The sequence below is a fragment of the Citrus sinensis genome, chromosome 4 (genome assembly GCF_022201045.2).
Source record: "Citrus sinensis cultivar Valencia sweet orange chromosome 4, DVS_A1.0, whole genome shotgun sequence".
NCBI classification, from domain to species: Eukaryota; Viridiplantae; Streptophyta; class Magnoliopsida; order Sapindales; family Rutaceae; genus Citrus; species Citrus sinensis.
Genome location: NC_068559.1, coordinates 28,557,386 through 28,572,510, shown reverse-complemented (window position 1 = coordinate 28,572,510; position 15,125 = coordinate 28,557,386). Strand labels below are relative to the sequence as shown.

The 15,125-nt window shown below is 31.2% G+C and overlaps 1 protein-coding gene, 1 non-coding gene and 1 pseudogene across 4 annotated transcripts; 1 reads left to right on the top strand and 2 right to left on the bottom strand.

Moving 5' to 3' along the window:
• Window positions 1-927: 927 nt before the first annotated feature.
• Window positions 928-3,207, bottom strand: LOC102630561 (protein TIFY 9). Of its 3 annotated transcripts, XM_006482957.4 has the most exons (7): window positions 2,911-3,207; window positions 2,641-2,791; window positions 2,440-2,527; window positions 2,200-2,314; window positions 1,989-2,046; window positions 1,640-1,674; window positions 928-1,257 (listed from the first exon to the last, which is right to left on the bottom strand). In XM_006482957.4, exons 1-7 carry the CDS (start codon window positions 3,014-3,016, stop codon window positions 1,253-1,255), a joined length of 558 nt encoding a protein of 185 aa, XP_006483020.1. In that variant the 5' UTR covers window positions 3,017-3,207; the 3' UTR covers window positions 928-1,252. The 3 variants fall into 3 exon arrangements, with proteins under 3 accessions (XP_006483020.1, XP_006483021.1, XP_052296261.1); XM_006482958.4 differs by lacking the exon at window positions 1,640-1,674 and having other exon boundaries at window positions 2,911-3,205; XM_052440301.1 differs by lacking the exon at window positions 928-1,257 and having other exon boundaries at window positions 1,264-1,674.
• A 5,446-nt stretch (window positions 3,208-8,653) lies between these two features.
• TRNAV-UAC (transfer RNA valine (anticodon UAC)) lies at window positions 8,654-8,726 on the bottom strand. The gene has a single exon. It is a non-coding gene; the product is annotated as a tRNA-Val (tRNA).
• Window positions 8,727-12,317: 3,591 nt separating this feature from the next.
• LOC107177609 (coumarin 8-geranyltransferase 1b, chloroplastic-like) lies at window positions 12,318-14,064 on the top strand (annotated as a pseudogene).
• The last annotated feature ends 1,061 nt before the right edge of the window (window positions 14,065-15,125 follow it).

Here is a 15,125-nt window from a genome sequence, read left to right as displayed (position 1 = left end):
GGTTTGCCATTACCAAACCCAAACCCGCACAAAATTTAAATTACCAAACCCACCCGCAACCCGCAGCGGGTTTTAATTTTTTTTAAAAAACCCACCCGCAGCGGGTTTTAACAATTACCAAACCCGCAATGGTATCCGGCGGATTTTTTACGGGTTTCCGTATTTAAAATCACAAATATTTAATATATAAATTTATAATAATAACCTCAAGTTCCATATAACATATTCAATTTTATATTTAAACAGTGTAAATGAAAAATTAAAATTTCCACATCAATTCAACACAAATTCTCAAATTTAAGTATAAATTATACAAATCTATTTAAAAAACACAAACTAATATCTAAAAATAATAATTACATTTCATATTATCATTTAAAACAAGATCAAAGAGAATATATTTATTTTATTCACCACCATAAGCACCCATCTAACACAATGCCTAAAATAATAATTAAGATTAATATTTTCAAATACTAATTCGAAGGGAAATGCTTTTAGTTTTCTTTAGGTTATGACTTTAGAATAAGAGATGAGCCATATACACACATACACAACTTTGAGCCTTTTGCTATTTGGTAATTTGATTAATTACATTATTTTCTTTATATATTTTTATATTTAAATTAAATTAAAAATATTTGAAAAAATTATTGCGGGTTTGGTGGATATCCATGCGGGTATCCACCGAGTATAAGGTTAATACCAAACCCACCCGCATCCATATGCGGGTTTTAATTTATAATACTAAATCCGCCCGCAACGGATAAAATTACCTGCAACGGGCGAGTTTTGGCGGGTGGGTTTGGGCGGGTTTGCGGGTTTGCGGGTACAATTGCCATCCCTACACTCAACCAAAAGAATAGCCATAATAATAATGGAAGGAAGGTACAACATGAGTATTCAAAGAAAAGGTCAGAATACATATGACTTCAACGACATTAATAGATTAATAATCAAATGTCGCAAATAAAATTAGGAATGGGGCCAAAGGAGAGGAAACCGCAACGAACGAGACCGTTCTATTTGTATATAATATTACATCCACTGAGTCAAACGAGGCAGGCTATTAAGTACGACCAAAAGCTCACCCTCCGAAAAGATGGAAACAGAATTTCTACAAAACTACTCTTGTGCCCATTAACTTTCTCCTCTTTTTAGGCCGGCAATAACATCAATCTCCATTGATCTTCATGTCCCAATTACCAAAACGCGTTTTTTTAAGTGTGGCATGAATAAGGAGACACCAAAGTCAATCTGCATACATATATCACAAATTCAAAACCGCGTGTTATTTATTGTACTTTGCTTAAAGGAATTCAAACACGTGTTAGAAAAAATAAATAATTAACAGTAGCTCTAACATGTCGACAATTCGCAAAAGAAGCAATGTTTTGAAAAGAAAAATAAAAAATAAAAATCGTAAGAGTCCGATCCCGGTGATTCAACATCGCGTGTTGCTCTCCGGGAATTATTCCCAGTTGGGATCATGCATCCCACATACGCTTAAAATATATGATATCAAATGAGTGTGTAAGACGTTTTCAAACTTAAAATTAAAAGGAAACAAAATCAATTGGCGGATAAAATTAAAAAGTCGCCATGAGTAGCTCCTATTTCTCATGAGTATAGCATTTACCGCTTAGTTGCTTGATATCAGACTCCATATCATTCCTGATTTTCACAAAGAGACTTATGTAAATAAAATTGTTTTCTTACTTTTAAAAAGATAATTTTTTTCATTTCTCTATTACAATAATTTAGAAAAAAAGAGAAATAATAAGGCTCATGTGACATGTATTTGCAAGTTACTATAACTAAGTACGAGCTTTTGATAAATTACATGAAATATATAAAAATATAATGTATCATATTTAAGGTAATTGTGACATTTTCTTTTTTCAACTAATAGAATAGAATATCACGCAAAATTCGCTACAAAATAAGAGAAGCTGATAAGGCGAATTCAATATTGAGACGCGGATTACCTCTCTTTGCGTTTCTCCAGAAATCTCTGGAGTGACTTTCTCCTCGCAATTGGCAGATCTGCAAATTACAAATACGTTTTATTTATTATTATTATTTTTAATTAATCTAAATAATAAGCTCAAGCTTTTAATAAATACTCATTCGTGGGTTATTGTGAGGGAAAAGATAATAATAATAATAATAATTAATGAGACATGGATCAACGCTAACCTCCAGTATTAAGAGTCTCAAGCAGCTGTTGTTGCTGATCGCTTGCAACATTAGCATCATTTGATTCGAAACTTTTTGAGTTTCCTTCAACAGCAAGTTTCAGAATGTGCTCAGCCTGTAACATTTGATATTTTAATCAACAAATTCTGAGAACCAAAAACTTACCGAAAGTAGAAAATTAAAAATTAAATTAACTTAATGCGTGTCCGCAGTGGTTCAAGCTTTAAAGTTTAAACAAACCTTCTCTCGATGAACATCAAAAACAGCGACGGTTCCGTTATAAAATATAGTCAGAGGAGCTGTTTCCGAAACGTTCTCTGAACCAGACCTGAAAACATATAGATATATTTCTTTTCTAAGAAAATGATAAATATTTTCGCAACAAAAATAATTCAATATTCTTTTATTTTTACGAAATAGAGATTTATTATATTCAAGTACTTTGGAATGTGCCTGTACAGAGGCACGTCGGGAAACGTAATCGGCTCTTCTTTTGGAGTAGACGGCAAAGAGATTGATGATTTCGCAGAACCGGAAGCAATCACAGATTTAATAATCTCAGGATTAATCTTCGAAATGGCGCCTTGAATGTCTGAAAATGAAAAAAATGAAAACAATTATATACATAAATAAATATACATGTATGTATATCTGAAAAAGAAAATAGAAAAAGGAAAAATCAAATCAAACCAGAAGTATAAAGAAAGATACCTCGAAAGCTTCTTTGGCGAGGAAATTTCTTGAACTGAGGCTTGTTAGAGGAGTTTTCTTTATTCTCCAAGCCGAAGAAATCGAGTTCAACGGTAGCTCGAGACATGGCTAATGAAGAAAAATGTTGAGTAGTGAATGAATCGTGAGAGACGAGTTGAAGAAAAGAAAAACGAACTTTGGCTTTAGATGTTTGGAGAAGTTGAACAACTTAATTGGTAAAGCGGGAGGGAGATGGAGATGAAGCACGAGGTACGCATGACATGAGAATTCGAAATTGTGTGAGAGAGAGAAAGAGGGGTGGAGCGCTCGCAAAGTTATATAGATTTAAGGCACACGTCTTCCACGAGGTATCCATTAAAAGGAGCGGGTCCCGCTAATTAGCAGTTACGTAATCTTTTGTTGGTATAAGATACCGTATCTCTCTACAAACTTTCGTAGGCTGTACATTTAATCCTCGCTGTCTTGCACTCGAAAAATTTTAGAATATATTTGAGATGTCATGTTATTTATATAATAAATAATAATATTATAATATATATATATATATATATTTATTTTAAACTATTATTATATAAATAATAATTATATTTATTATACATATATCAATTAATTATCGTACACCTAAGATATTTTAAAATTTCTCCTTGGGCTCTTTATGTGATGAACGAATTTAATTTTGTACACCAAATCTTGTAGTGGAAATATTGGTCTTCTGCCCTGTGCCGAAAGACGAATTTACCCCGCTTGGATTTTTGTGAGTTGTGAAAAACGTACTTGCGAGATTTTTCATTTTTTAATTTAAATAAAAAAGAATATTATCTTATTTATGCTTTTCTACAAGAGACAAGATAATACGGAATTTAAATCAAATCAATAACTTTAACTGAAATAAAAGATGAAGGTATAAATATCTGAGTTGGACTATTAGGATCCCTCTAATCTCCTCATGAACCTTTTTTTTTCAATTATACTTATTTTACTTCAAAAATATCGTTTATTATTTTCTCACATAACTTTTCATTCAATTCTTTTATTATTAAACTCAAACTAGTATGGTATTGTTTTTTATTACTTTTGTAATCTTACATTGCCCTACACATAAATAAATAAAAAATTTGGGTGACAATTTTTTTAATGTTAATCATTGTTAAAATTATAATTTAAAAGAAATCTTAAGTACAAAAATATTTAATCAATAAGAAACATAAAAAATAGATTATTCTAAATTTGAACAATTTATATTAATAGGTAATTTTTTTTAAAAAAAGAAGAAGGATTGATTATGAATATAAATAATTTGTTAGAAAAAAAATTATATGTTAGTTTAAATCTTATTTGTCCTTAACTGTAATTTTATTGGAAGTGGGATTTTACGATAATAATGAAGGGATGCCAATACTTTCAGTCTCAATATCTAATAAAAGCATACATGTAAATATGAGTATTACATTTTTGTATTTATAATTTTGAAAATTTGTGTATCGAGGTCTATAGTAGTTAAGGGTACAATAATACAAATGTATATTACTTGAAGTGTGAAGTTATTTTCATTTTCCATCCTTAATTCAAAATTGTACTCTTTTTTCTTTTTTAAACGAACTCTAAATAATACTTTGCATATCCATTTTGCTAAACTTTTATGTTGCTAAATTAGCCATGATGTAATTTATTATTAAGAACATCTAACAGCATTCTTAACCACCAACCAATATTGAACACACCGCACACCCAATATTTTTAAAAATTATGATTTTTTATTTTTTTTTTACGCAACATCAAAAGTTGGCTTCAATAATTATTCATGGAAGAAGCACGCCACGAGAATAATTAGAGACAAAAAGAACTAAATCACAAGCATTCTTTGTGTCGTAATTAAAGCAGACACTAATTGTTTGAGAATCAGACATCAAACGTTTAATGAATTTGAAATTTTCAACAATTTACGAGTTAATGGTTATTTTTGAGGGTATAAAGAGAAATAAATTCTTAAACAATTTTTTTTAAGTTTAATAAAAGGGTATGATTGAGGACATTTTTGGCATTTAGAAGGGTTGTCGGAGTAAAAATTAATTTTCAAAATTTTTAAAAGATATGCAAAGTTAAAAGATGTTCAAAATATAATTAAGGTGCAAATAGTTTTCCATTTGTTTAAAAACACATTATACGAATAAAGTATTTAGCAAAGATTATATATATTTTTAATTATTTATATAAAGGTAGAAGGGTGAAAAATGTTCAAATTAATTTTTTAAGTCCTTATCTCCCCATGATCAAGACATCAAGTGGTCAATCAAAATAAAGTTGATTAAAAACAACTCATATAAGTTTTCAGGCAAAAATCAAACGTACAATTATTTAAATGAACAAAATTTTGAGGTGTTTTTTTTCAGATATACATGAAGAGAGCATCAAGAAAAATGGAGTAAAATTGTAAAAAGTAAGGAATGAAATTTCAAACAATTTAACATTTAAATAACTCAAACAATTTTATAAAAGTCTGAAATTTGATTTTTTTGCAAAATAAATAAAATGATCACATCAAAATAGAAGGTGTGGACTAGTGAAATAAGTAGGAGTGGCTTTAAATATAAGGTAACGAGGTGATCATCTAAATCTCTGGCGGTCATCTAATCCCTTATATTTTGAAAAAGTCTCATTTTTGTGAGTATTTTTTTAATAATTCTCTAATTAATAAGATTTTTTTAAAAAATTATGTATGGTAGGAAATAAGAATGCTTATTAGACATCTCTCTGATTAGTAAGTATCCTATAATTAAGAATTATATTTATAAAAAAATATATTTGGTAACTTTAATATTAAAGAAATATAATTAATAATATTATCTAATTATTAATTCATTCATTTTTAGGCTTTCTAAGAAAAAAATTAAATCCTAAAAAAACTTAATTATATACTGTTAGAATATTTGGCTTTTAGTATTCCTTTTTAATTTATACTAAAAAATAATAGATGAAAAAAATTTCTTACTCTCTCTATAAAGAAAATTATTACATTCATTAGTTCATTTAAAAAAAAAAAACAATTAGTTTTTTAAAATACAAAGTTTATATTTATCATCTGATGATTAATTTATCATCTCAACTTTATATTGCTGCATTCTAAATATACTATTTGAAAATAACATTATTCTTATTTATTTGTTTGTTTATTTTTGTAAGAGTTTTAATGGAAAAAAAAATATTCTAAGCTATTTTTTAAAGTTTTATTTAAAAAATTTTTAAGATGTTTTTATAATTGTTAAAATTCAAGAATTAAGAATTAAATGAATTTTAAACTCTTTTATATTTTTTAAGTATTGAAATTACATAATAAAAAAATACCTCATAAAAAAATTATTTAAAATCCTAAATACTTTAAAGTGATGTTAGGAAAAAAAAAATTGTAGAATAGTCAGTCATCCCAAATCTTATCTACATTTATTGTTTTCAGAGGGCTTTGGCTCTAACTGTGAAGTGACAAGATATGTAGGCCGGCACAGATGTACAGATGTACAGGTATGCCAACATTTTGCATCTTTCAAGGACAAAAGTAACAGGAGAGTAGGTCCAATTTGGCACTGTCAGTTTTTTTTTTATCGTCATTCAACAGTTTCGTGGGCTTCGGCGCTAATTTGTGTAGCCCTCTCTTTAATGAAATAACACGTGGTTGAAAAGAGCTACGGGACTTTAGCCTAGTAATTAGAATTCATATTTTATAATTGTTAAGTCATAAATTTAAGCCCCACAATATATTATGAGAGTTTAATTTTATTTTTTAATTTAAATAAAAAATAATATTTTCTCTTTTAAAATATGATAGGGGATAGACATTCTTCGAAATGTGAGTGGAATATATGTTATTCGAATATTAAAGAGAATAGTTCTAGTAATAATTTGATTTATAAATATCAATTGTAATATTAAATGTGAGAAATGTGAGTAGAATAAATGTCTCTCGAATATTAAATAGTGTAATCTCAGTAATAATTTAATTTATAAATATCAGTTATAATATTATGTAATATGAGTGTAAGTCTCAGTAATAGTATATTAGAGAGGGTAGTCTCATTAATAATCTAATTTATAAATATCAGTTGTAATATCATATAATATGAGTACAAGTTCTCAATAATAGTCTAATTTGTAAATATAAATTATAATATTATGTAATATGAGTGCAATCCTCTCTAACATTCAAGGTCCCTCGAAATATCCTAATAAGGATTTTGCTATGTTACATTGAATGTACCATACACAACTAATAAGAACCACACAATTATGTGGGTCCCATAATTTGTGTGGTTCTTGTGAGTTGTGTATGGTACATTTAATGTAACATAGGGGCTCCCTCCTAATAATAGCTCTCGAAATATGAGTGGAATAAATATTTTTTGAATATTAGATAAGGTAATCTCAGTAATAATCTGATTTATAAATATCAGTTGTAATTTTATATAATATAAGTGTAATCTATTATCTCTCGAATAGTAAAAAAAGAAATATTAGTTGTAATCTAATTCAATATGAGTGCAATAATCTTACGTAATAAAAAAATACGTGGTTGAAAAGATGCGTGTAGTTGTAAAATCGTAATCAAGTACTTAAATAAAATTTCTTACAAATTATCATTCAAATCACTGGAAAAATGGAATTGCTTGGTATTTGGGGGGTAATGATAAGATTATTTTCTGTCGTTTGGCGTGATTTGGCGAAGTCGGCAAAATTGCTGGCAGCGCCCAGCTGTCGCCCCGCACAGTAGGTAACGTGAACCAATCAAAGAAGCACAAACATCACGTGATTAAAATGCTTCTACTCACGTGTTGAAATTGAAAAAGGATCGTCATTATCCGTTAATTTATGAGCGGGACCGCAGAAGTTGTCGCAGTGTCAAGTCTAACAAGTAACCTCTGAGATTCTCAAAAATAAAAGGAAAACGATAAAACGCGCACCTGAATTTTAAAATAGAATTAAAAGCGACGTGTACTGGACCGCACTCTCGCCGTGACTATCCCCATCGTGAAGTTATTGAACTTCATGTAATTCGAACAGTGGGCCCTACTAACGATATGACAAGTCAGGAACCACAATTTTTTTCAGAGGGCTTCTTTATTTCCAATCCCCCAATTTCGATTCAAATTTTATAAAAAAGAAAAATCTCCCACGTTCACGTGTTCGACGCGGTATCTATTGCGGCAAAAGGAGGCAACATAAATAGTGGCGTCATCGCGTGGTTAGTAAGTAAATGGTACTCTCTAAAGATAAAAAATTATGGGCATAGTAACTGTTAACCACACAACAGTAAAGATGGAAAAATTTGAGTGGGCTCACTTACTTAACATAAAATGAGATTATAAATGAGAGATTAAATGTAACATGGCTAGAAAATTAACCGTGTCCGTGTTAACACGATTAAATTTAGAATTTTTGACACGCTAACCGATTATAACACTATTAATTAGTCAAATGATTATGTTATATTGATAATTTATTTATATTTTAGTCAAAATGTGCTATATTTTTCATATTTTAAAAATAACAAAATTGATTAAAAGTAGTACTACTATAAATTTCAAGAAACAAATAACAAAAGTAAAAAATGTGATTTTTTTTTTTAAATAGGTGATCTAATAATAAATGGATCTAATTAACATTTAAAACGTAAAATTACAAATGAAAACTAATTAAAGGAAAAACAAATGGAAGAAAAAAGAAAAAGGAATTTCATAAACAAAATGAAAAAACATGTTGCTGTCCAGGATCGAACTGGAGACCTTTAGTGTGTAAGACTAACGTGATAACCACTACACCACAGCAACCATTTGAGAGAAATAGTGAAGTTCTTTTAATTTAAAGTTTTTCTAAACGCATATTTATTTATCTGATTGAAAGGAAACTAAAATTTTAATTGCATTGTTAGTTACTGCTATTACATTCACAAATTTGATTGTTTAGCTAGTTACCTGCTATTACAAATTCTCAAGAAATAATATATTTTTTTAAAAAAATGATATTAAGACATTAGATCAAGCCATTGTGATTTTTCCTTCAAAGTTAAAATAAAAGGATCAATTTGATTGTTTGGTTTTATTCTGTTTTATGTAGAGATTAAAAACATATCAATTTTCCTTTCCCCAAGGGCTAGGATCAATTGTCTGGCTTGGATACAATTAGGCTCAGATTCAATCCAGCACAATTAGCTTCTGATACTCCTCTCCAGAGATGACAGCTTCCGTGACTAGCTCTGGGTTTATTCCACCTTCATTATCCATAAACAAAAAGTGAGCAAATTCTTTGTAAATCCACTAATAAGCGCCACCCCTTTCTATGTCCCAGCCACTGATGTGGACTTGGAATTGGTTAAATTCCAAAAAACTCTCTGTGGCACTACTGCCCCGTACCCTGTCTCTGTATACTTCTTCACAGTCATCTGGTAATCTGTTTCCCAAGGATTCACCAGCGCCTTATCAAACTCCATGTCTCTAAACGCAAACAACCTCTCTCTCTCTCTCTTTCTTTTCTTTTTTCTTTTCTTTTTTTGGCCCCCTTTTGGCGTCCTTTTTACATCATTCTTCTCTCAGGCTCCAAGTTGCCATCCACGGGTAAGTATTTACTAAACTGTTTAGGATCGTGCTTCAAAAACTTGTCTTTATAGTTTATATATCATCGTAGCCACATACGGTACTCTATTTTACAGTAACGTGTTCATTTATCTAAATGGGTTTCGGTTTGTTAAAATTGACATGACTATTTAATAGTTCATGCTTGTTTGCTCGGTCCATTTAATAATAATGTCGAATTTACATTTAAATTTTCTAATATAATAGCTCCACAATTAACCATTTATTAATTATATAAAAATATTTAGATATTTTTTAAAAACAAAATTGATTAGAGTTTGAGTAAGTAGTACTAGAAATTTCCTACAGAATATAATAATTTTTTAAATTTGTTTTTTAATTAAAAATTATTTTTTAAATAGGTAACACCATTAACGTAATAGGGTTTCGGATTTTTGATAAGAATAATAAATAGAATTAAGTTAATTTAACTCAAATGTGGCACCACATGAACACGACACACTAACCTAATTGTCACCTCTAACAACAACACAACTAAAGACATGTACTCTCTAGAAAGCATTATTATTATTCTTTTTTAACAAATGAATCTTTTACTATATATAAATATTTTTGCCCTCTTCTCCTAGACTCCCCCATGTTGTTGATGTTGTTATTATTAACTTCGGTTCGCAGACTCGTAGTCAAGATCGTGATGCCGACACTTTGTGCAATTTAAAAATCTTGTTCAAATGTTTATGCTCTTACTTTATTGTTCTAAGACTATTATCATTATTATTATTATTATTGTTATTATTTTTTGGGTGAATGTACATTATTTTATATGACTTTTTCAATTAAGATGTATACTCACTTGACAAGGGTAATATTTGACAAATAAGGACACAATCACACGTTGAATAAATGAATAATTAAATAAAAATACCATATGGCTCAAGTAATTTTTTATTTTTTTATATTTTATTTAATAAAAACTTGTATGAAATAATTTGTAACGATATTGACAATTGACTGCACCAACGACTCGTATTTAATTAAAAGCACTGATATTTGAAGTTTCAACACCATCAAGACACTGCGTTACAGAAAATAGGGTACTGTTTATACTACAGTCTATCAATACAATTTATGTTACAGTACTGTTGCCATTGTGGTGTTCTGTTGATGGACAAATATCATTTTCTTTAGTTAAACAAGATGAAAGGTTCAAGTTTTATTAAAAATTCAACAACACTCTCTCTTTGGAAACCAGACAAAAATATCTCCCTTTTATTGCTGCCAGAAGGAGAGTTCTTCTGAGCTCTTCTTCCGACTGTACTGCATTTCAGTTTTTCTTATGTTTTTATATATTGTCTTTTTGTTTTCTTCCAAGTTCCTCTTCATGTGTGAAGGTAGCTCCCTCCATGGTCGCAGATACATGGGTCCTGTTCCATTCAGACTATGTTCTAGGTGATTTGGCTTCTTTTGTTGTTATTGTCTGTCAAGATGTATTTATCTAGTGGATTCGAAGTTTTTCAGCCACAGATCTGGAAAAATACTAGATATAGATAAGATTCTGTAAGAATGATATTACTTTATCAATTTGTGAAGCTAACGAAGGTGGAGATTCTGAAAAGAGCTAAGGTATATACCTAGTTATACTCTAAAATATTGTATGCATCTTTGTGGACATATTCTTTGGTGATATCTCAGTGACTGTTTTCCTCCGTAATCATCAGTAAGTATTCACTGACTCAGCCAATTTATTTATCGTAATGGATGAATATATATAATCTAATTTGTAAGAAACTATTATGTAATCTTATCTTTGATGTGTTTCACTTATTGAATTCATGAAAGTAATGCTTTCTCAAAACCAAACCAATAAAATCAACACCACATGCTTGGACTTGATATAAGTGCACTGAACCAAAAGAGCAGTCTTGCGACGACTATTCAAAGAAAAGGCCACCAGCATACAAATGTGATTAAATAAAAGAATGCCCAAACGAAAGGAAACTGCAACGAAGGAGACCGTTCTATTGCGATTATGAAGTACGACCAATTCTTTGTGAAGGAATTCAGATGTTCATTCGGCTTCTAGTGTGTAGTTGTAAGTCAACAATTGGCAACTGACCCAATTTTCCAAAGAGAAAAAACAATTGAACCATTGATTCAATTAACATGTGCTAAAAATGTAACATTAAGATTAGAATTAGTAGTTTTCAAGCGCGAGACCCACCTAACATTTTTTTTTTTGTTTTAACCACGGGGTATCTTGGGGATGACCTCAACTGTGAGAGCCCCCTTTAAGCCCGTACCACAACCCAGACAAGAAGTCCATACTCGAACCGGGAGGCACAAGTTCTCCCAACAAAGGCAACTTTCTTGCGACTCGAATTAGGAGCAAACCCAGTCAAGCCACTTAAGGAGACTCCATTACTAATGGAGCCAACACTTTGTTGGTTAGTTCATAACATTTTCAAACAGTTTAAAGATGTTTTTAAATGATTCATTTTTAAATTTGTATTTTGGGTGTGTTTGGCAGCTTTCAAAATACTGAATTGCATTGCATTGAAGCATATTCTTATACTGAGACTGACATATATTTATAAAAAATGATGAAGAAAATATAAAATAGAAAGAGGGTTAATAGTGGTACCTTGAGGGTTTTATTTATCTCCTTTTTATGAAAAAACTCTCTGTAATTCCTTACCTACTTCAATTTGAATTAGTCAAAGTATCTACTTTGAATTAATCATCCAGTTACCTCATAATTTAATTCAAATTAAAAAATCTAAATTACATTTCGATTTGATTTGGCAACTCTATTTATAATTAAACTCTATTTGATTCAGCAACTCTATTTTGCAATCTCTCTCCACAACAGACGCGAAAAGAAAGAGAGAAAGAAAGAAGCAAATCATCATGTTGCTTCAAATTTATCCGTGTTCAAGCTTCTCTTTGAAATACCATCCTTTGCAACACGCTGGTTCGGTTAAAACATTCCAGACTCGTGTGAAACACATAAATGGCTTGGCAAACAAAAGTGAGAGCAAGAAGTACTCCGTCAGATGCTCCTCCGAAAGTTCATTTTTTTCAACCAATAAAATAGGACACAGCGAGGATTTAGTAATCAATAGAAGCCATAAGCCATTGACCAAATCAACAGTTGCACTGGCAGCTCAAGATGGGTATTCATCAAAATCATAGCTGCCTTCAACAAGCTTTATGCAAGTTTTGACCAAGAAGTGTGATGCATTCTACCGCTTACTCGTCCCCACACTTGCGCTGGCTATATTTTAGCGATATTATCCGCTTCTTTGCTTCCATTACAAAGTCCTGCGGATTTCACTCCCAAGCTTATCATAGAAGCATTCAAGTGCATGGTGCCCGCAATAATGATGAGCAATTATGCCAATGCCATAAACCAATTGGCGGATGTTCATATCGACAAGGTTAACAAGCCTGATCTGCCCCTCACTTGCGGAGACTTTTCAATGGGAGAGGGACTAGCAATTACTATAGCATCTCTATTGATGGCTATGGCTATGGGGATTATGCTTCGATCTCCACCACTAGTTATAGGCTTCATCATATGGTGTATAGTTGGAGGCGCTTATTCCATCGATCTTCCTCCCCTTCTTCGATGGAAGGGAAATCCATTGATGGCTGCAGTGTCCATCATCTGTTGCAATGGACTTCTAGTTTTTTTTTCCTTTCTTCATACACTTCCAGAAAATTGTGCTTGGTAATCCTGTAGCATTTACGAAACCAGTGTTGTTTACCGCTGCTTACCTGGTGATCTGGAACACTGCAATTGCATTTGTGAAGGATATACCTGATGTGGAGGGCGACAAAGCATTTGGCCTTCGAACGCTCCCAATCATCATAGGGAAAGAAAAAGTATTTTCGGTTGCTGTTAATATTATGTTAATGGCTTATGGAGGTGTTGTACTAGTTGGAGCATTTTCGCCTTCCGTGTTATGCAAACTTGTTACTATGATAAGCCACTCCGCACTGGCTTTCGTTTTGTGGCGTCAGGCTAAAACTAATGATCCCTCCGATAATAAATCAGCAAAATCCTTCTATATGTTGACGTGGAAGCTGTACTGTGTTGAATTCTTCTTACTGCACTTCGTACGCTGAGAATAAGATCAAGTCCTTACAAAGAGGAACAAAGTGAGTAAAGAAAATGAAGAGCGCGCGGCCAAAATCATATCGGCAGCACGTACTAAATACCATCTAGCTCTGTGCTTCCTCGCAGCAATTGTTGTACAATGTTCTGTTGTATGTTACGCGTTAAATTAATAAGTTGTAAGGTTGTTAATTTTGTAATAATTGTATGGGTCCAGCTGTGTTGGTTATGCTCTAACTTAGAGCATTCATTGCAGCCATTAAAATTAAAGTTGAAACAACTAATATCAGTTGTTTTCTTATCGAAAATAAATAAATAAATAAAAGTGATTGCTCTCACCTCCCTCAAATATGGGACATTAGTAATTTTAAATACTAATAAAATTCCAACATTTCTTTCGGATAAAAGAGGATAGTAGAGCCATGGAACTTATTCCAGAAAACATAAGAAGATTTTGGAACGGATGGCAAATTCGGGGAGTTGTTTTGCTTGGCCTTTGTTCAGAGATCATCCTCACGAAATTTGGTTCCAGGAGAAATTCACAGCAGGAACTTCGGTACGAATCATATCTCTGGATAGCATATAAGGCTCCCATTTTAAACTTATGATCTTTAAAATGGCCAGATCTACACCACAAAAGTACGAGAAGACTTTATGATGATTATTATCATCATCATCATCGCACGTACATTAACGAAAAAAATGCAGAAAGACTTGAACACATGGTATTTGAAAATAGAAATCATGATACCTAAATAAAGAGGGTTTTTCTGAGTTACAATTTATTGTAAAAGCATGTTGAAACTCGTAAATTTTTTAGTTTTGAGGTAAAACTTGTACATATTCACTAGTGAATTAATCAAGGACTTTTATCGACGCAGCAAATTTGTTGAATCACGTAAATTACTTCCTATACCATATGAACTCACACACAAATAAAACTATAAAAGGCTCTGGCTACGTTGGATCAACTCTAACATAGAGCCAACTAATAATCAACCGTGCAATTATATACACTCAATCCGACCGTCACGATTACGCATAGTCGATGGACATGAAGCGTACAGAATTGAGTGCGTATTTATCCTCTCAACATCTTTTTCTTTAAAACATGAAAAGGAAATCTCAAATTTCTAATCTTAAAATTAAAACACACCTTTAAAACTAATCTCTAGATTCGTCCGAAAACTTTTCCTCTAAAAGCTCTTCATCTCTTCCCCACCAAATCCCTGCAGAGGGAAATCTTTCTCGCCTTCTCCAGTGGAATCTCGGAGTTCCAATTTTTTTTTTTTTTTAAAGAAAAAACAGCTAAAAAAATTGGATAAAGAAAACAAGCAATAATTTCTAATCGAAATAAGATATCACTCTCGATACACAAGGAGTCTTGAGTAAGTCCGATGTTCTTTTGTTTCTTTGGTCAGTTATTGTTTTTGTCTTCTCATTTAATCATAATTAATTTCTATTTTTCATTGCTCTTATCAAGTATTTGGGTTTTAAGTTTTAATCAATGGTATATAACC